General features: G+C 38.7%; 1 protein-coding gene across 1 annotated transcript in view; it reads left to right on the top strand.

Moving 5' to 3' along the window:
- St13 (ST13 Hsp70 interacting protein) overlaps positions 1-21,504 on the top strand; it is a 41,683-nt gene that overhangs the window by 4,288 nt on the left and 15,891 nt on the right. Inside the window, exons 2-5 of the mRNA XM_041672439.1 lie at positions 4,205-4,262; positions 9,182-9,254; positions 10,318-10,388; positions 12,356-12,422. Of these exons, the coding sequence (XP_041528373.1) occupies positions 4,205-4,262; positions 9,182-9,254; positions 10,318-10,388; positions 12,356-12,422 (269 nt within the window). The remainder of the gene's footprint in view (positions 1-4,204; positions 4,263-9,181; positions 9,255-10,317; positions 10,389-12,355; positions 12,423-21,504) is intronic.

The following is a 21,504-nucleotide window of genomic DNA, read 5'->3' as shown; positions in this document are numbered from 1 at the left end:
AGGATTCCCAAATAAACTATAACTAAAATTCTAGGTGAAACAGACAAATCAAAGGAGAAAACTGAAATTTTTGTTTTCCTTCATTCCTCTTAGAAAGAGGGGATGATGAAAAATAGTTAAAAATATTCTTTCTGTATATTTTGCTTTTCAAGACAGGATCTCTCTGTGTAGCCCTGGCTGTCCTGGAATTCGTTCTGTAGATCAGGCTGCTACCTCTGCTTTCCAAGTGTTGGGATTAAAGTATATGAGCCATCACCAGTAACCAGTGATTTTTTTTTTATATCAAATGTTAGTCTGTGAACAAAAGCAGCATTTATAGCAAACTGTTTTCAACACCTTAATTTTGAGCGGATACTGACTGTATGGAAAAAGAGAACTCTGAAATGGTTTCAACTCTGTGTTAATAACAATTTAAGATAATGTTATTAATAACGTAATAACAGAAATGTTAATAACATGAATAGTCCTGGATCTAGAAGTCTCGGTACTTAGCCCAATTTGCAATGGCTGACAAAGATGCAGAGGAGAAAGAAATGAAATAGTCTCATTTAAAATTATCACATATACAAAAATGGAAGTTTTCAGTTCTAGGGACTGAATCCATCAGAGCATGCTAGGCAAGTACTTTACTGTGCTACATGCCCACTCAATCTAGTTTCACCTTAGATTGAAATAAAGGTAACAAGAGACTGGATGTGGGTGATGCATATCTTTGATCCCAACATCTGGGTGGTAGAGGCAGGTGGGTCTCTGAGTTTGAGAGTAGCCTAGTGAATTCCAGGCCAGCTAAGGCTCATGAGACCTGTCTCAAAAAATGGAAAAAAATATACAAATAGATAAAACTAAATCTGAACTTTGTCTTAGGCCTACTTTTATCATTGCACTTGGTGATATTTAAGTCCCCAGGATGTCTTTCCGTTCTACTATGTAGCACAGTTCACGGAACATGACTGAGTCAATATTTGATAGTGGATAGAGTGCATTCCTACCCTCAGTCCAGAGTTTGTCTGTACATGTGCTTAAATAATAACAGAAAGTAGATCAAAGATTGTAACTCTCATGACAATTATGAATGAAGCTTTGTGTGAGCATATTAAGTTTTGGAACATTGAGAACATTGATCAAAATAATCCATATTTAAGCTGGGTGTGGTGACACACACCCTTTTATCCCAGTAATCAAGAGGCAGGGGCAGGCAGATTTCTGAGTTCAAGGCTAGCCTGGTCTGCAGAAAGAGTTCCAGGACAGCCAAAGATACACAGAGAAACCCTATTTCAAAAAACCAAAATTTATATTTAAAATTGGTTCAGACTTGAAGTAATGAACTACAATTTGGAATGTGAGAAACATGAGATACAGCTTATTAATAAATTGTTCTGTGTTTAATTCTTTAATTTTGGAATAGTTTCAAAATTGATTCCTGATAGTAGGCTGCCAGCATGCTCAATCCCATTCAGTGTTGCCTGCTAATAATGACAGTCTTCTACAATGTAGCCATCCAAGTAAGGCAACTAGCAAGGATGAATTAATAATATCCAACCCTTAGAATTACAGGTTGCACTCTGTTGGCATGTTTCATTTTCATTCTGAAAGTTTTCAGTTTTACCTTGGCTTTCATGATTTTGACAATTTGAGTATTACAATCCAGATATTTTAGCCTTTCCCTTAATTTGGATTTGTCTGAGCTTTAATGAGAATTACATTTCTTGGCAGGGCTATCACTTCACAGAGTTAAACTGTTGTAACTATGTTTGGATGTCACCCTACATTCCTGACACTGCAGTTCGGAATTTAGGAAAGACACAGCTTAAGAAAGCTCTGTATTTTCATTAAAATTTAACCTCAAAGAGCCAGTGTTTGGTTACTGTGTGTGTTCTTTTGAAAAGTGGTTTTGTTTGTTTTTAGTGTAGAAATGTTTGTAATGCTATTAAATCATTTTGCTTTCCTGAATTGAAAATTAAGGCATTTTGGATCATGTTTTTTGTTGGTTTTTGTTTTTCGAGATAGGGTTTCTGTGTGTGGCCTTGGCTGTCCTAGAACTAGCTGGCATCAAACTCACAGGTCTGCCTGCCTCTGCCTCCTGAGTGCTGGAATTAAAGGCGTGGGCCAGCTCCCCCCCCAACACACTATGTGATCTTTTGTCATATAGAAACCATTATTCATTGAGTATATTGAGTAATAGAGTGAGTGTATGTGTGTAATTGGAACAGAAAACCTGCACATTTTTTTCTTGAATGAATGGTCTTTAAAAAGAAATGTCAAATTTGGTTTACTATGATGACATATACACTTGTAATCTTAGAAAGATGTAGGAAGATCAAAAACTCAAGGTTATATTGGGCTTTGTAGCATGACTCTTAAGTCTTAACAAGTAAAACCAGAGGCAGGGGAGATGCTTTAGCTGTTAGGAACATCGACTGCTTTCTTGAGTACCTAGGTGTAATTCTCAGCACCCATGCCATTGCTCACAATTGTGTGTCATTAAGCTTAGAATTATAGACAGTTGGGAGCTGCTGTGTCGGTACTGAGAACGGAACCCAGGGCACTTGCAAGAACAATGAGTACTCTTAACCATTGAACCATTTCTTAAGCACCTAAATCTTTTTTTTTAAAAGGAAAAAAAAAACAAAATAAAACCAAAAATTTTTTTTCTATCTGTTGCTTTGCATTTGAACTTCTGTTTTGTATTGGGTTTACTAAAAGATACTAAGGCATGTCACAGATGAGAGAAAGCATTGACAACACATGAAACTGACACAGGCTCATGGACAGAATATAAAAAAGAATGCTCAAGAATAAGATACTGTAATGAAAACCTGAATGAGAATTGAATATTATAAAAATGTTCTTCAGATGACCAAGATTTTATTTACTACAAGGGACTTAATACAATGAAATGTTTGTTTGTTTTTATTTCTTTTTTTTCCATTATTTACATAGAGCGTGAGCTGTTCTCGAACCCGGGACCTTGGGAACAGCAGTCAGCACTCTTAGCCTCTGAGCCACCTGTGTGGCAATACAATGTTAGCATATACCCAGAAAGGCTGGAAATTGAGTGGGGAATAGCAAAGTCAGGATTGAGTAAGTGCTATTTCCATGCAGTGTTGATAACTACTGTAAATTGGTGTAAACAACTTGGAAACTGATGCCCATCTAAATTCAATTTAGGTATATGCTGTACATCCAGATTCTCCATTGGGAAGGGGTGCAGATGTGGGTGGGGCAGCTCTAGTCATAAAGAAATGGTGGCTTGGTAAGATGGGTCAGCGGGTAGAAGTGCTTGCTTGCCAAATGGACTGATGGATAACCTGGGTTGATTCTAGGGTCCCATTGTGGAAGAGTACTGACTTTTCAACGTTGTACACTTGCACTTTTCATACCACATAGAATAAACAACACTAAAAGATTTAAAAAAGAAATAACAAGGGGCTGGAGAGATGACTCAGAGGTTAAGAGGTCTTGAGTTCAATTCCCAGCAACCACATGGTGGCTACAACCATCTCTAATGAGATCTGGTGCCCTCTTTTGGCCTGTAGGCATATATTCAAGAAGAATATTATACATAATAAATAAATAAATCTTAGTAAATGACACTTAAGGGTCTTTTTGGGTGTTACTAAAGCCTTAAATTGTCTTTGTTTCTGCTGATTTGTTTTTTTACCCATCAACCACTTAGGCATTCTACTGTTATTTATGAGTCTATAACAAAAAAGCATGTAAACTTATTTTTTTTGTAGTCTTCTCCCCTCTGAATTTTATTATTTGTATATTGTCTTAAACTATTTGGGAAGCAGGGCTTTGCAAAGAACCAAGTGGTCCCTGAGCTCCTGACACACTCTGGCCAAGTGTCAACCTTAAATTTCTGCTGTTCAGATATATCATACCGTTTTCTAAGCTGATGTCTTAGGGGATGATTTTATCATTGTGTTTTTATTGACTTCTCTGTCTGTTGTTTTTTCTTTGGGAATGGGTACTGATAGCTATAATAGAAATTTATTAGGCTCTTAAGTGACAGTGACACTAGTGTGTCAAAACAATGTGATGTTAACAAACTTAATCATAACAGCATTCATATTAATTAAGAGTGTACTCTTCTAAGCTTTGAAATGTTATCAAGACATTTAGCCCTTTTTAGGTAGAAGTTAATCTCTTTTTAGTGAACTTATGGTGAATATTCTAAACAACTGTCTTTTCTTATTTGAAGCATGGGAGGTAAAGTACCACCTGCTGCTCACAAAACTAAATCAGAAGAAAATGTCAAGGTAAGTTCAAATTTCTTTTATTTGTTTAGGGATAAGACACTATTTTTTTTAAATAGGTCTTTTTGTTTTTTTAACTGCTATTCACAAGTTTTATTATTCCTAATGTTCCCACTTAGAAGTATAATCTTTTAAATTTGTTGTCTTTGAAAAATTTATCTTAGACCAAATCTGGAAGCTGATTTAAAACTGAGAGTTTGAAGTTGGATGCCAGCTGTTTCAGAATAATGTCACCTGTGTGTTTAGTAGCCTGTGAATTCTCTTCTTCTGTCCCTCCTCCCTGAGCGGAAATTGCCGAGGATGAAGAGTATGAATCATGGTTTTGTTTTAGCGTCCTTGGCAGAATGGCATGAAAGGTCGGGAAGGTTGCCCATGGTTTGAGTATGAAGGGGCAAATAACACTTCACATATTTTTCAGTAGTTTTTGTTTTCCTGACTGAGATTTCCCCCCAAGTTTTCTAATTAGTTTGTCTTAAATTGATCGGAAAATCTGTTTAACTTGGAACTCTAAAGGCTTAATTTGTATAAGAAAATAGAAGTTATAATCCAGATGTGGTGATAGAAGCTTGTAATCTCAGCACTTGCGAGACAGAGGCAAGTGAATCGAGGATTTAGGTCGTCTTGTGTTATATAAAGAGTTCCAGGCCATTCTGGATTATCTCGTAGGACATCTCCCCAACAAAAAGGAAAACAGCTTTTTTTCTTTTACTTTTTACCTGAGGGTCTGAGTTCACATTCCCAGCTCATACTTAAAAAGCTGGGTGTTGCAGGGTGGTGTTGGCACTCACCTTTGATCCCAGCACTGGAGAGGCAGAGACAAGTGGATTTCAGATTTTTTTTTTTTAAGCCAGCCTGGTCAATAGAGCAAGTTCTAGCACAGTCAGGGATACACACAGAGACCCTGTCTTGAAACCCCAAGCTGTAGATGTAGTGACTTCTGTTGCTGTTGTAGATACCATGACCAAAACCCGTCTGGAGAGGAAAGAGGAAAGGGTTTATTTCAGCTGATAGGTAACAGTATCATAAAGGGAAGCCAGGACAGGAGCTCAGGGTAGGAACCTGGAGACAGAAACTGTGGAGGAATGATGATTAGTAGATAGCTTAGCTACAGCTCGAGCCCACCTGCCTAGCCACAGTTGGCTGGACATTCCTACATCAATGAGCAGTTAGAAAATGTCTCAGCAAAGAAGACTGCAGGCCAGTCTGGTCACTTCTTCAAATGAGACTTTCTATTCCCAGGTAACTAACTATAGGTTTGTGTCAAATCGACAGGTGAAGCTAACTATGACATTTGACCCCTTGACACCATGATTTTAAACTGACCTTTTCTTTCTTGTCTCCAGTGATATTAATATGAAATATAAAACTTGAAAAGACCCACAGTTTTTAGTAATTCTAATGCTTTAAAAATTCAGTGGGAAGCCGTGTTTAGTGGCCATACTTCTGGCATTAATTTATGTTCTTCATTTCTTTCTGTTGGCCAGAAGCGTGGGTTGTTGCTGTGATGGATCTAAGTTGGTTTGGTGTCAGGCTGCAGACAAACTTGGAACTTTTGAGTTGTAACAGCTGTGGAGTGTTTAGTACTACATGAAAGTCAGGAAGATATGAATGTCTAGATAAATTCCAGGGCAGATTTTAAGAGAGAATGGAAGAATGCTGTTCATTTACTCAGCTGCTTTGTATATGTGTATGTGATAAAGTTTTACTTTGTAGCTTTGGCTGGCCTACAACTCTCTATGTAGAGTAGACTGGCCTTAGACTCACAGAGAATCACCTGCTTGGAGTAAAGGTATATGCCACATCTGGCTTAGCTACTTTTTTTGTGATGTTCAGGCCCACCTGCTTAGGAAGTAATGTTGTATGAAGTTTCTGTCCTGCCTGGTTTCTGCATTAAGTCCCAAAGAAATCACAGAAGTCTACATTAATTATAAACTGATTCGCCTAGTATCTCAGGCTTATTAACTCTTTTTTTTTTTAATTTTTTTTTAAATATTTTATTCATTTATTATGTATACAATATTCTGTCTGTATGCCTGAAGGCCAGTTGAGGGCGCCAGACGTCCTTACAGATGGTTGTGAGCCACCATGTGGTTGCTGGGAATTGAACTCAGGACCTTTGGAAGAGCAGGCAATGCTCTTAACCACTGAGCCATCTCTCCAGCCCGGCTTATTAACTCTTATAACTTATTTTAGCCCATAATTCTTGTCTCTGTTAACCACATGGCTTGGTACCTTTTTCGGTGAGGCAGTTACATCTTGCTTCCTCTGTGTCTGGGTGAGGACTGCAGACTGACTTCCCTCTTCCCAGAATTCTCCGTGCCCTGCCTCTACTTTCTGCCAGGTTGTCCCACCTATACTTCCTGCCTGGCTACTGACCAATCAATGTTTATTTAAAATACAAGTGACAGGGTACAGACTATTGTCCCACAGTAGAGTAGCATTGCCCACAGTGGGCTAGCCTCTTCTACATTAATTATTAAGGTGCTTCACAGATATAATTACAGGCCATTTTGATCTGGGCAATTCTTCATTTGGGGTTTCCTCTTTTCAGATGACCCTAAGTTTGTATCAGTTTGATGGATGAAGTTTTTTATGATAGTGACATAGACCTTTAATCTTAAGGATGGTCATGCAGCCAGGCAAACCTCTGCAGCTCACTGACACTTGTATGATCTTGGGCACTATCATAGTTACTTTTCTCTTGCTGTGAGGAGACACCATAACTGAGACACCTTGTAGAAAAAAGAGCTTACTGGGGTCTTGTAGTCTCAGAGGGTTAGAGTCCATGAACATTATGGCAGGGAGCATGGCAGCAGGAAGACAAGCATGGTGATGGATAGATAACTGAGCTCACCTCTTGATCCACAAGCACGGGGCAGAGAAAGTGAACCGGGAATGGCATGGACTTTTGAAACCTCAGAGCCAGCCCCTAATGATACACCTCCCCTAACAAGGCCAGAGCTCTTAATTCTTGCCAAACAGTTCCACTCATTAGGTATCAAGTATTCGTATATATTTGTCCCTGGGACCCACTTTCATTTAAGTCACCACAGGCAAATTGCACAAACACCAGACATGAAGTTTTCCATATACATGTGTGTATATATAAAAGAAAACCTTTAGTTGAGTGACCCTGTTTCACAAATATGGTAAAGAGTTACTAATGAAGATGCCCAACATCCTTTGGCCTCTATGTTCATGTAATGTGCACACACATGAACATACATACATATACCACCCTATATATCTAAATGTTCTGGATTAGAATTATAACTGGTCCAAGATGAGTGTGGTATGTACCTGTGATCTCAGCATTTGTGGGGTTAAAGCAGGATAATTGTGTGGGCTATATATCTTAGTCACTGTGCTGTTTCTGTGAAGAGATACCATTACCAAGGCAACTCTTGTAAAGGAAAACATTTAATTGAGGGTTTGCTTATAGTTTCAGAGGGTTAGTCCATTATTATTGTGACAGGAAGCACAGTGTTAGGCAAGGCACTGAAGCAGAAGCTGAGACCTACCTACATACTGATCTGCAGACAGAGGGAGACACTGGATTTGGCTTGGGACTTTGAAACCCAGTGACACACACTTTTGCGCTAATAAAAGCCACATGTCCTTACCCTTTCAAATAGTGCCACTCACTGGTGACTAAGCATTAAATGTATTTGCCTAAGGGGGGGGCATTTTTATTGACACTATCACACTATCTCAAACAACAAAATTATCCACAATAGAAGTATATGCTAACATATCTACAGCTTGCACATTTGTTACTCATCGAATATTTTAAAATTAAAGTTGAGACTTAAGCCATCTTGCTCTGTTTTTGGGAGACAGTCTTACTGTGTATCCCTAGCAGATCTGTAATTTCTGTAGACCAGGCTGGCCTCTTAATTCAGAGAGATATGCTGGGATTAAAGGCATGTGCCACCACTCCTGGCCTGACTTTGTTTAAGATCGCAAGGGGGAAGGAACCTAAAAGTGCAGTTAAATTACTTCTGTTCTGTTGACAGTTGGATGAGTATATACAGGTTGGCTGGTAGTGATATAATAAAAATAACCTTCTCATTAAAGAAGGCAGTGCAAATTTATCTCCTGTCCTCCCAGTATCAGATTAGATGAAACCATGGGGTACTAAAAGGTGGGGAGAAAAATTTGTTTTCCATCATGTTCTCTTTTAAATTCTTTTTAATTTCTTTGTGTGTTACAATTTGACAGAATACTTTCTTTGGAGTTTTCAAACTGAGCAACCCTTGGAAGCTGAAGTATTCAGAACACATTTGTCATTAAAACACCATTCCAGCAGGCAGATCTTGAGGCCAGCCGAATGAGTTCAGGATAGCCAGGGCTACACAGAGAAACTCTTAAAAAAGAACAGTCACAATCTGAAAATGTGCTCTTTCACATACAGTCTCATGTTGTTGCCCAGAGTGTCCTCAAACTACCCTACCCTACTGTCTTGTCTGTTTTCAGTCTTTACCATCAGTCATGTGTAGTATGGTTCATTTCGCATAAAATGTTAATGTTTTCAGAGATTGGGAGTCTTGTGCAGTGTAAGCTGGCCTCCTAGACTCCTGATTCTCAGGCGTCTATCTGTGTGCTGTGGTTATGGACAGGTGTTTCCATATACAGCCAAGATGTTAGATTATGGAGAGTCAGCGTATAGTGCCTGCGAAAGAATATTACCTATGTGAATTATATTTGCTTTTAAGAACCTCAGACGGTTTGAATTCTAAAATACCTATCTTAAAGGTGTGGATAGGGTACCAGATCTAAAGTTAATTAGAAATGAGAAGTAAAGGAAGGATATAGTATATTTGAATAAAATACATTTATGTGTATATGTTATATGCATACACAAACACAAAATGTGCTATGTTTTTAAGTACTGATAGCACTGTTTAATTTTCTTCTGTTAGGAAGAAAAAAGAGATGATAAGACAGAGGAAAGCATAAAGACAGATGAACCATCAAGTGAAGAGAGTGATCTAGGTGAGTAGTACATGGTAATGCGTTTAGATAACCTTGGTAACTCAATCCTGTGAGTGGTATTTTTGTTTAACGGTTTATTTTTGATGCAGCATCTCAGTTTATAGCCGAGGATGATCTAAAACTGCGAGGCAGTCCTCTTGTCTCAGCCTCCTGAGTGCTAGGTGCTGTTTTTATTTACTGGTTTGGTTATAATACTGACCTACAGACTTCTTATGTGTTATAGAATTTGTCTACACCTGATTTTTGAAGTTAATTCTATTAAAATGAAATCGTATTTTGTCATTAGCTAATTTGCTCTTCCATAACTTGTGCTGTCTGAATCAGTGCCTTTAAAAACATTGTGGTACATCTCTGGGAAATTTTTAGAGAAGTTTATTAATTTGCTGATGGGGAGGTTTTGTGAAGGTCAGAGGACAACCCTTGGGAGTCAGTTTTCTCCTTCACTGTGTTGAGTTCCAGGGAAGGAGCTCAAGTTCAGTTAATTTGCTACACTATGTATATTACCATCATCACTACAAGAACAGTTCAAGTAGTAGTCTCTGTTAAAGTTTTCATTTGATGTGTGCAGGTTTCTGCATGTTGTCTATGCACCATGTGCATACCTATTGCTCTCAGAAGCCAGAAGAGGACATCAGATCCCATGGAACCTGGAGTTAATGGATGGTTGGGAGCCATCATGTGGATGCTGGGAATTGAATTGGTGTCCTCTGAAAGAATAGCCAATGTTCTTAACCATAGAGCCATCTTTTCAGCCTACCCCTAAGTAGTAGGCTTCCCAACAAATAGTTACTAGTAGTTACTTTTAATAGGGAAATAGTTTATAATGTATCAGAGTTCAGGTGAAACTAGCTCATAGTTATACAAGCAAGTAGTTTTGTGTTTTTGAGATATTATTTATAATACCTATAACCTCCAACATACTAACAAGTACTTTACTCCTGTGCCACACCTAGATCAGTTCATATGATATTAATAGTTTCATAAGTGATGGCTATTAGGCTTTCCCACATGTTTAGTTTAGGTTTTAATTTTTGTGGTTTTTTTTTTTTTTCAACTTTTGCAGAAATTGACAATGAAGGTGTAATTGAGCCAGACACTGATAACCCTCAAGAAATGGGAGATGAAAATGCAGAGGTAAGTTTAACGACTTAGCATAGTTTTTCAAAGGAATTTAATAAATAAATTAGAAGTAGATCAAAATATTTCAACGAATCCATTACTATAATACAGATCTAAGAAATTTTATTTTCTCTTTAACACAAAGCCGTATTTTTCATACATGGAGTGATAATTTCAGTACATATATAGTGTATACCGATCAAATCAGAGTAATTATCCTTATTTCCTCATAAAGACAGATTTAAGTATGTCATATTCTTTGACCATGAGTGTTCTCTCCCCTATCCCATTCCCCTCTAGATTACAGACTTGTAGGTCAGCATGCCATAGGCACACTTGGGTATTTGTGCCTAATGCAGCGCTGTCACAGTAGCCAAGTTAGGGACTTGACCTAGTTGCCTGTCAGCCGGTGAGTTGGTTCTTCTATTGCTGTGAAAAGACACCTTGGCAACTTCAAATCCCCAGCAACACTCCTGCAACAAGGACACATCTACTCTAACGTGTGACACCTTCTATTCGTCTCAGTTTGTCATCAGCTGGGTCTAAGCATGCAAATAAATGGGCCTATGATGATCATGCACATTCAAGCTACCACATAGATAGAAAATATGTGTGTATACATAGTGAATTTTTACCAAACCATAAAGATGAATGCAGTTATATTGATTGTTAGAAAATAGGTTCATCTGGAGAACCTGTTAAGGGAAATATGTCAAGACTCAGACAAATACCACATTTCTTTCATTTGTGTGTCCTGGGTTGCACATAGATACATAAAGCTATTTTTATATATGTGACATAAATTTTCTTTGAATTCTTTTTATGATTTTTTTAATAGAATTTTACTTTTTCGTGTTTGTGGAAGTTTTATGTGGTCTTGGAAACTATGTTTTATAGGCTTGGTTTCTGTTTTATACAATTTTTTTTGTGGTGCACACGAGCTCTGATGTAGCTTTTGTTGTTTTTGCATTGTAAGGGTCTTACTCAGTAAATAAGCTGGCCTTTGAGGTTCTAACAATCCTCTACCTCCACCTCCTAAATGCTAAGATGACACTGTGTGCTGCCACACGGGCTTGCTTGGTGTTTTTCTTTCTTGTTGTACAGATCAAGTAACTTGTCTCTTCTATTGAATTTTCTAGTTAGATATAAAGATAGCTTTCTTTTCTGTTCTTAGATAAAGCAGATTACTTCTATCTCTTCCTCCTCTTCCATCAACACCAAGACAGGTTCTCATGTAGCTCTAATTGTCCTGGAACTCTTAGTGAGACCAGGTTGGCCTTGACCGCAGATTCTCCTGCTTCTGCCTCTTGAGTATTGGGATTAAAGCTGAACTTTTAATGCGTGGCATAGGTCATTTTCGCACAGCGGAGTCGATAAGATGGATGTGGTTAAAGTTACCGTCAAACACTGAACTTTAGGCAGGCTGTTCAGCATATGTTTCTGTTAGTCATTGTGCTGTCAGCATTGCTCTTGATTTTCGTCCTCAGAGCTGGTATAGGCACTCGCAGGATTTTTATGGGACTAAAGTAATAAGACCTGTGTCTTCTATGATTGTAGTGTGAAAGGCAGTAGCTCACTTTTTTTTTTCTTTTCTTTTTTTTTGGTTTTTTTCGAGACAGGGTTTCTCCATAGCTTTTGGTTCCTGTCCTGGAACTAGCTCTTGTAGACCAGGCTGGTCTCGAACTCACAGAGATCTGCCTGCCTCTGCTTCCCGAGTGCTGGGATTAAAGGCGTGCGCCACCACCACCAGGCCAGTAGTTCACTTTTTATAGGGACTAGAAGAGGAAAGACATTGGAAGGAAGCAAAACAAAAGTCCTACCTGAGGCAGAATGTGAAATGTTTGTATAAAAGATTTACACTCTCTAGTTTTTCACTACTAGAGGTGAATGCACGAATGTGTGGATAGCAACTGTCATCCACAGTGCTTTCTCTTCGCATGCTTGTGTCACTACTTCTGAAATAACCTCCAATTTTCTGTTAGATAACTGAGGAAATGATGGATCAAGCAAATGAAAAGAAGGGGGCTGCCATTGAAGCCCTAAATGATGGTGAGTAGTGTGTTCTTTTTGTGTTTCTTTAATAATGGGAATGGAATGTTTTTTTTTCCTACCTCAATGACTGTTAATAGTGTAAACATGAAGGGTTGAAATTTTTATCTTTACCATCCTGAAGATGTTAAGATCCTACTGTCCAGCCACCCCCTTCCTCATGGCAAAGAGTTTAGAATCATTCAGCATTGGTTACATTACTTTAGCATAGACGGATTTGACTTAGCCTCTTTCTGCATGTAATATGGCCTTTCTCTGCTCAGAAGCAGCTTTTAAAAAGATGAAAGGGGTGAGGTGGTCTTTAATCCCAGCACTGGGAGGGAGAGGCAGGTGGATCTGGGTTCAAGACCACCCTGGTCTATAGAACTAATTCTAGGACAGGGCTACACAGAAACTCTATCTCAAAAAAGAAAGAAAAGATTTTAAAAAATCCTGGCAATCCATAACTTTTGATACAGTAATATCTTTTGGCAAGTGGTGTTTGTAGGCCAAACATCTGTTAGAATGGGACTAGAGTCCCGGAATTTTAGGTCTTCAAAAAAATTACTGTTGGTGGCAACAAGGTGGCTTAGCAGGTAAAGGGACTCATACCAAACCTAGTTGATCTGAGAGAACCACTTTCACTGGTCATCTCCTGACCTCCTTGTGTTCCTTGGCATGCCCCTTCCCACCCATGCCAAAAATTTAATTAAAAATTATGTTGAGTGTTTTTTCTGCATCTATGTGTGTGCACCACGTGCGTGCCTGGTGCTTGTAGAAGCCAAGAGAGGGTGTCAGATACCCTGGAACTGCAGGTACAGGTAATGTGAGCCAGCATGTGATACTGAGAATGAAAGTTGGCTTTTTGCAGGAGCTTTTAGCCACTGAGCCATCTCTCCAGCCCCTAAATTGTAATTAAAAAATATTAGAAAGGCTTGATATTATTATGTTTAGTTAAATTTGAATGAGTGATCCTAAACTTGGAACTGTTGTGACTATTATCAGTAGCATTTAATGCAGACTGCATCATAACTTGGAAGGCGTGTCACTGTCATAGCTAACAGTGCTGTCACATGCTTATGCGCATTTGCTCTTGATTTAGAAGATGACTGAAAGTTTTATTTTCAGATGAGTTTAGCTGTCTGGTTCCATATTGACTCCTTGGCTTTTTGGCATGGGAGTGGGGTTAGGATGGGGGAAGTGTTAGTCTCAGTAGTAGAGCTAGGTTAACATGTCCACAGGACTTCTACTCTGTGGCCAAAGCTGGCCTTTATTAAACTCGAGATCTTCTCCTTCAGCCCTGTGAATGCTGGGGACTTTCAGCATTGGCATCGACCCAGCTCATTGTACCATCTGTTTAGTTTAGGTCCTTGTTGGCTTGTTTATTCTTTGTATTGTACAGTTGCCTTAGTGTTTTGAAGCTTTGATTGATATTTTTGGCCTTTATTAGAACTGTCTTTTTTTATTTTATTGAGAGAGTCATATTATGTAGCTCTAGCTGTCTTGGAACTCCCTATGGAGACTAGGCTTGCCTGGAACTCACAGAGATCCACCTGCCTATGCCTCCCAAGTGCTGGGATTAAATTTGCGTGACACCTTTACACCCAAGAACTACTGGTTACTACTGTTTTGCCTGAGTGCCAGTACATTTGAAGATTGCCATGATGTTCCTACCTACTGTGGTCAGACTACAAGTATCTCTATATTTTGTTTTTGTCTTTTAGAGACAGATTCCTTTTGGTGTAGTTTAGGCAAGCCTCCAATTGTGATCCTATTGCCTTAGTCTCTTCAGTACAGGGATTAGAGAAATGTGCCATTATGTATAGCTTTCTTACTTTGTTCCTCCGCATGAACATGAAACTCCAATCCCCCACACACCATGGTGGGATTGACCCAAGGGTCTTAGGATGCTATTTCCAGTTGGATTTCACTGCTCAGGAATGTTTTTCCTTGTGCTTTATAACTGCACATAAACTTGTTCATCAGTTTCATCTTTGAATTCAACCCTGTGGTTGGTAGCCAGTATCATAGTCCTTTTCCACCATAGTTTTAATTGTCCTGCTATTTAAGTGGCTGTTCTTCTGTTTGATGTTATACATACTTGCAGTTTTATAGTGTGTCTGTGTGATTTCATTAAAGCCTTTACTAACAGCCAGTGAGTAAGATGGCTCAGTGGGTGTGGGTCATGGTGTTGCCACTAGTCTTGATGAACTGAACCCACAAAGTAGGGAAAAACCCCACCCCACTCACAGTTGACCTCTGACCTCTCTTGGCATGCTCCGCTCCACTTAGAAATAAAATAAAAGATGTCCCTCTTACTAGTTGTGTCTGTTCAAAGCCTGGACCCAGGCAGATTGTGAGCTGCTCAGTTCCTTTGCCATATTCTCACTTACAGTTGCTTTACTCTTAAGTGCTGGAGAGCAGAGTATTCCTGTCCACTATTATCTCCAAGCCATTTGCTTAGCCGTTCTTTATTACTTTTGTCACTCACTTTACATGTTGTCTGTTTTTCTTACAGTCTTAACAAGATTGAACAAGAGTTACGCCATACAATAGTTGTTTCTGTTTTCCTGTTTCCAGGCAAGCTGTCAATCCGTATAAATTTGACCTAGTTCTGACCCCCCGCCCCCTAAAGACAGGGTTTCTCTGTAGCTTTGGAGCCTGTCCTGGAACTAGTTTTTGTAGACGAGGCTGGCCTCGAACTCACAGAGATCTGCCTGCCTCTGCCTCCCGAGTGCTGGGATTAAAAGTGTGCACCACCATTGCCCGGTGACCTAGTTCTGATTTTATAGTATAGATAAGTGGATCAAAACTTAACATTCTAAGTTAGGTATTCTGAGTATAACCCTGACCTGGAGTTGGCAAAGTCACTTAGTTAAAACATTTGATCACACACACAAGTGCCTTACTTTGGATTCAGTTGTGGTACCTAACAATGTCAGTTTTCTACTCAAATGGCAATTTGGATTGAGTGTATTATCTACAAAGTATGAAGTAATGGCTGTTTCCAGAAAACAGTTTGCCAAAGTTTGTCCTAGGTAAATGCAAGGATGGTTTACTTGTTTAGGGAGATGGGGGATGGTGAAGGCGTAAGTCACAAACAATGCCACACCAATTCGGGGTTATGATTATTAGGGTGGTATTTATTTAAAGGGGAAAAAACTTACAGATCACTGTCCCAGGCAACAGCCCTCTACGCAACCAGGAAAGGAGTCTAGTCGCCGGCGGAGCAGGAAGTGAAGAGAGAGAGGAGAGGGAAGTGGCCGCTTTTTTTTTTTTTTTTTTGGTTTTTCGAGACAGGGTTGGCCGCTTTTTTAAAGGGAGAGAAACCACGCCCCAGTGGGCTGGTACCTCAGCGGTGATAGGCTGGAGGAGTGGGAGGACCTCCCGCAACACCTCCCACTTTTGTTTAAATAAGAGAGTTCTAAACCTACTATGAAATTATATACAATAAGTACAAATATCCTATTCTAACTAGCTTAGGTCTTGTATAATAAATAACTTGGCCAAGTCATGAGAGAAAGTAACTACATCTATATAGTCTTCAACCCCATCAAAGATCTGAGAAGGGAAATAATGTTACCTGGGTAATTAGGAAGTTCAGTAAAACAACTTCCAAAACATGCAACAAATCACAGAGACAACTGGCTACCTGGGCAATCACCCAAAATCACGTTAGCAGCGTTGAAGCAACCAACTTTGGCTAAGGCCTAACATAACTGACATACCATTTTCAAAGGCAAGCAACTTTCAAAACTATCTTACCCTGTCTTGGCAGGATATGACAGCCCTGTTTTATCCACTGATGCACGCTCTGTATCTTTGTCAGTCGTTGAGGTATGGGCATTTGTTTGCCCAAAGGCCAGTTCTGCCAAAAAGAAGGCTCCAGGTGGAGTGTCTTTGGTGCTCAACATTCTCTCGGGAATAGAGTGGTGTTGCCAGGAGCAATTGTGTCTCACTACCACAAAACTCTGAGTTAGATTAAAGGCCATTTTCTACAGCTCTTTGAAGAAGTTGAAGATTATCTATCTATACTGAGTATAATCTCTATATATCTAAAGAACCTGATTAGTCTATTATAAATGACAAACTTAGCTGACTATGAGTCTATATAATTCCCAATATCTATCTAACTTAAAGACTAAGACAATAAACGACTGTGAAACAAATGAGGACAATGACCTCCAAATATAAACAATGTACAAATATACATTGCAGTAGGTAAATATATATCAATACACAATCATTATATAAGTATCTTAATCAGAGGTAGAAATGTACACTGCAATATGGTAAATATATACTATATATATATCAATACAATATATGTCAATACATAAAAAATGTTTTAAACAGAGGTAGAAGCATGCGTACAATAGTCAATATAATTTAACTTTGTATCAATATACAAGAATCTATACCAATGTATTTGTCTAAAAATAGTAACTCAAAATTACAAATCTATTATCCCATCATCCCTCTTTTTTTTTTTTTTTCAAAATGATCCCTGAGCGTATAAAATTCCTCCCCCAACCCTCAATCATATACTAATTATAATCAACCCCTAAATGATGTCCCTAAACCCAAGGGCAAACTTTACTGGGAGAGGGGACGTCGTCCTCTAGAATTACTTCCAGCTGTCATAGGGGCGACGTTCTTTCTGGGGGATCCTGTGAAAGTGAAATGATGATTAAATTTCAAGATCAATGTCTTTTAAAATTGCCAATAGTCTCTGACTATTTTGTGCAGGTCTGGCCAAAATGTTGTATAAGATGTGCACCATTTCAGCTAACCAAGTTGGAACTGTCTTGTGCAGCTGGTACCAAAAGCAGGTCTTGTAGTAGCGCTATCAGTATCATGACGTCATATCAACCAGGTGGAGTTGTTGTTATGGGGCCCCATCTTCTTCCTGGAAACTTCAAATGTCACTTCAGGAAAAACTCATTGTTCTTTATGAAAAACTTAAACATTAATCATATAGACATATATAGACATATATATATATATATATTCAATGAAAGACATGATAGATATATTCAATGAAAAGTATGATAGATATGAAGAAAAGCAAAGATGTTTTCTAAACTCATATTTCTTTCTGTCCCATATCATGGCTCTTGACATGAGACAGAAACTCCAGAAACTCTGGGTTTTTCTCTTACTAACAGGCTTGGAATTGGAGAGGGACTGAGCCAGAGTCCAACTTCAAAACCAGCTTTATAAATTTAGAAATATGGTTTAATATTACTTACACAACCCATTCAGTTGTCTTGATATTTCCTATTGGGCAGGTATTTTTCCATCTGTCAGTATCCAAACATCCAGGGTCCCTTGAATTTCTCAAAGATGTGGAGATAAGAACAGAACCCTGCCCCCATTCTATATGTTTTTCTTACCACCTGTATGAATATCATCGTTGTGGATGAGTTGTCATTTCTCCTTTCCAAGAGGTTTCTCCTCTTCAAATCGAAACTTTATTAATTTTGATGGTATCCACAATTTTTCTTCTGTGGAAACAAGAGCAAAACCCCTTCCCCAACGTAGCACATCTCCTGGCTTCCACTAAGAGGTCAGCACATCTTTGAAATAAATCGGTTGATTTAGTTCGGCAGACTTTTCCATTATCCAATGTCTTTCTGCTGCTGTCGTTCCTTTCTCATTAGCGTTAAGAAAATTCAAGGTTAATAAAGCATTATGTAATCTATTTCTGGGGGTATTTTCAGTCCCTTTCTGTTTGTTCAGCATATCCTTTATAGTACGATTTGATCTTTCTATAACTGCCTGACCTGTAGGATTATTTGGTATACCTGTAATGTGTTTTATATTATAATAATCAAAAAAGCGTTTCATTTTCTTAGATACATATGCTGGACCGTTATCTGTCTTTATTTGCGCAGGTATACCCATGATGGCCATAACTTCCAATAAATGTGTGATTACTGAATCAGCCTTTTCTGAGCTCAGGGCAGTAGCCCATTGAAAACCTGAATACGTGTCTATGGTGTGGTGTACATATTTTAATTTACCAAATTCCATAAAGTGGAACACATCCATCTGCCAGATTTCATTTCTCTTAGTACCCTTTGGGTTACTCCTTGCAGGCAACGGTGTTTGATTATAGAAAGAACAAGTAGGACATCTCTTTATAATGTCCTTAGCTTGTTGCCAAGTAATGGAAAATTCTTTCTTTAGGCCTTTACTATTGACATGATGCTTCTTATGAAATTCCGAGGCCTGCAACACACTTCCTATCAATAATTGATCAATCTCAGCATTGCCTTGGGCTAGAGGACCAGGCAGACCTGTATGGGACCGGATGTGTTATGTACATCGGACAAAGCCTGTTCCTGATTATGTCTTGTACCTGGATAAACAATGAAGTCAACTCTGTGTCATCTGCTATAAATTCAGCGGTTTCAATATACAAGATAACTCTTTCTGCATATTGTGAATCTGTAACTATATCAAGAGGTTCTTTAAAATCCCTTAGCACCATAAGAATGGCATATAATTCTGCCTTCTGGACAGAATTATAAGGGCTTTGTTCCACCTTACTCAATTCATCTGACTTGTAACCTGCTTTCCCTGATTTATTTGCATCGGTATAGAACGTACGGGCTCCAGTTATTGGAGCATCACGTACAATTCTAGGAAGAATCCAAGAAGTTCTTTTTATGAGATTAAGTCTATCACTTTTGGGATAGTTGCTATTAATTTCTCCCAAAAAGTTAGCACAAGCTCTTTGCCACGGTTCATTGTCTTCCCATAACTTTTTTATTTCTTCAGTAGTAAAAGGCACTATAATTTCTGCTGGGTCTATACCTGCTAGTTGACGAAGTCTCAGCTTACCTTTTATAATTAATTCAGAGACTTTTTCCACATAAGTTTTTAATTTTTTACTTGGTTTATTAGGTATAAATATCCACTCTAAAATAATATCTTCCCTCTGCATTAGAATCCCTGTAGGAGAAATTCTGGAAGGCAATATGACTAGGATGCAGCTAAGATTTGGGTTCACCCTATCCACATGTGCCTCCTGTAATTTTTCCTCAATCATTGTCAGTTCCTTTTCTGCTTCAGCTGTCAGTTCTCTTGGACTATTCAAATCTTTATCACCATCTAAGGTTTTGTTTAAATGAACTATTAGATCAGGTGTTATTCCAACAGCTGGTCGTAGACTGGAAATGTCTCCTAACAATCTTTGGAAGTCATTAAGAGTCTTTAAGCGGTCTCTCCTAATTTGTGCCTTTTGCGTTTTAATTTTCTCTAACCCTATTCTGTAACCTAGGTAATTAATAGAATTTCCTCTTTGAATCTTTTCAGGGGCAATTTGTAATCCCCACCTAGGCAAGACTTTCTTTACTTCTTCAAACATCCTTTCTAAAGTATCTTTATTTGAATCAGATAACAAGATGTCATCCATGTAATGATAAATGATGGACTTGGGGAATTGTTTACGAATTATTTCCAATGGCTTACTTACAAAATATTGGCACAGTGTAGGACTATTGAGCATACCCTGTGGGAGGACAGTCCATTGATATCTCCTATTAGGCTGAGAATTATTATAAGTAGGCACTGTGAAGACAAATTTTTCTCTATCTTTTTCTTGTAATGGTATAGTGAAAAAACAATCTTTCAAATCAATAACTATAAGAGGCCATCCTTTTGGTAACAGAGAAGGCAAAGGAATTCCAGGTTGAATTACTTTGTTGACAGCTCTTAGATCTGTCACCATTCTCCATTTACCAGATTTCTTTTTTACAACGAACACAGGAGAATTCCAAGGGCTGGTTGATTCTTCAATATGGTGAGCATCTAGTTGCTCTTGCACCAGCTGTTCCAATGCCTGTAGTTTATCTTCAGCTAGAGGCCATTGTTTGGTCCATATTGGCTTCTCAGTTAGCCATTTTAAAGGTAGGGCTGTTGGTACCTCTAAAGGTTTGGTATTTGCTGTATGTTCTTGTACAGCCTGAATGGCTGGTGACCTTTTCCCATAATACCTCATCATATCCTTCCCAGAATTATGAGTTCCTGGAAATACAGGAATGTTAATCTGGGTATTCCATTGCTGTAGCAGGTCACGGCCCCATAAATTTATGGCAATATTGGCTACATATGGCCTTAGTCTTCCTATTTGCCCTTCGGGCCCTATGCATTCAACCCATCTTGTGCTTTGTTTTACACGAGATAGGGTTCCAATTCCCAGGAACTGAACATCTACCTCTTGAAGAGGCCAATTCGGATGCCAAGATTCTGGGGTAATGATACTTACATCCGCACCTGTGTCTAATAAGCCTTCAATAAAAGTGCCATTTATACAGACTCTTAGCTTTGGTCTTTGGTCATTAATAGAAGTCTGCCAAAATATACGTTTACTCTGTCCTATTGGGTTTTTTGACTCATCCTCCACACGTAATTCTTCATTTAGACCAGTATTACTTTTTACAGCAGAAATTGGAGCTTTTAATTTTCTTGGTGAGGCACGTTCTCCACTGTAACTGGGAATGACTGGGCCACTGTTGGCTTGGGGGCCTGCGAGAGGCCCCCCAAGGAGTTTCCCGATGATATCGGATTGCCCCGTCTGTCTGTTGTTGACCTACATTCGTTGGACCAATGCCTGCCTTTACCGCATCTCCTACATATACCTGAAGGCCGAGGTCTCCTATTTTTGTCATTCCCAGAAGAGATATTATTCCTAGAAATTCTTTGCCTGCAATCCCTTTGCAAATGTCCTAATTTACCACAATTAAAACACCTGGCAGTTTGATGTCTCCTTATTGCTTTGGAAATCGCTTCTCCTACCCAAGATTCATCATTATAGCTAAACGTCTCAACATTCATCGTATGCTGAATCCATTCATCCATAGGTGCTGATCTAGACTTTAAAGGGCCAATTATCTTCTTGCATTCTATGTTTGCATTCTCAAAAGCTAGAGATTCAAGAAGTATTCGTCTAGCTTCTGGGTCTGTTACCCCTATGTCCAGAGCCTTAATTAATCTTTGCAAAAAGTCAATAAAGGGTTCTCTCTGTCCCTGCCTAATTCTGGTATATGATTCAACCCTTTTTGCTGGATCTTGTATCCTGTTCCAAGCATTTAAA

The sequence above is a fragment of the Microtus oregoni genome, unplaced genomic scaffold, assembly GCF_018167655.1.
Source record: "Microtus oregoni isolate MIOR12 unplaced genomic scaffold, Mior012 000022F_ref0000154, whole genome shotgun sequence".
NCBI lineage: Eukaryota > Metazoa > Chordata > Mammalia > Rodentia > Cricetidae > Microtus > Microtus oregoni.
Note: the sequence above shows the minus strand (reverse complement) of the source record. Positions and strands in the feature narration are given on the sequence as shown.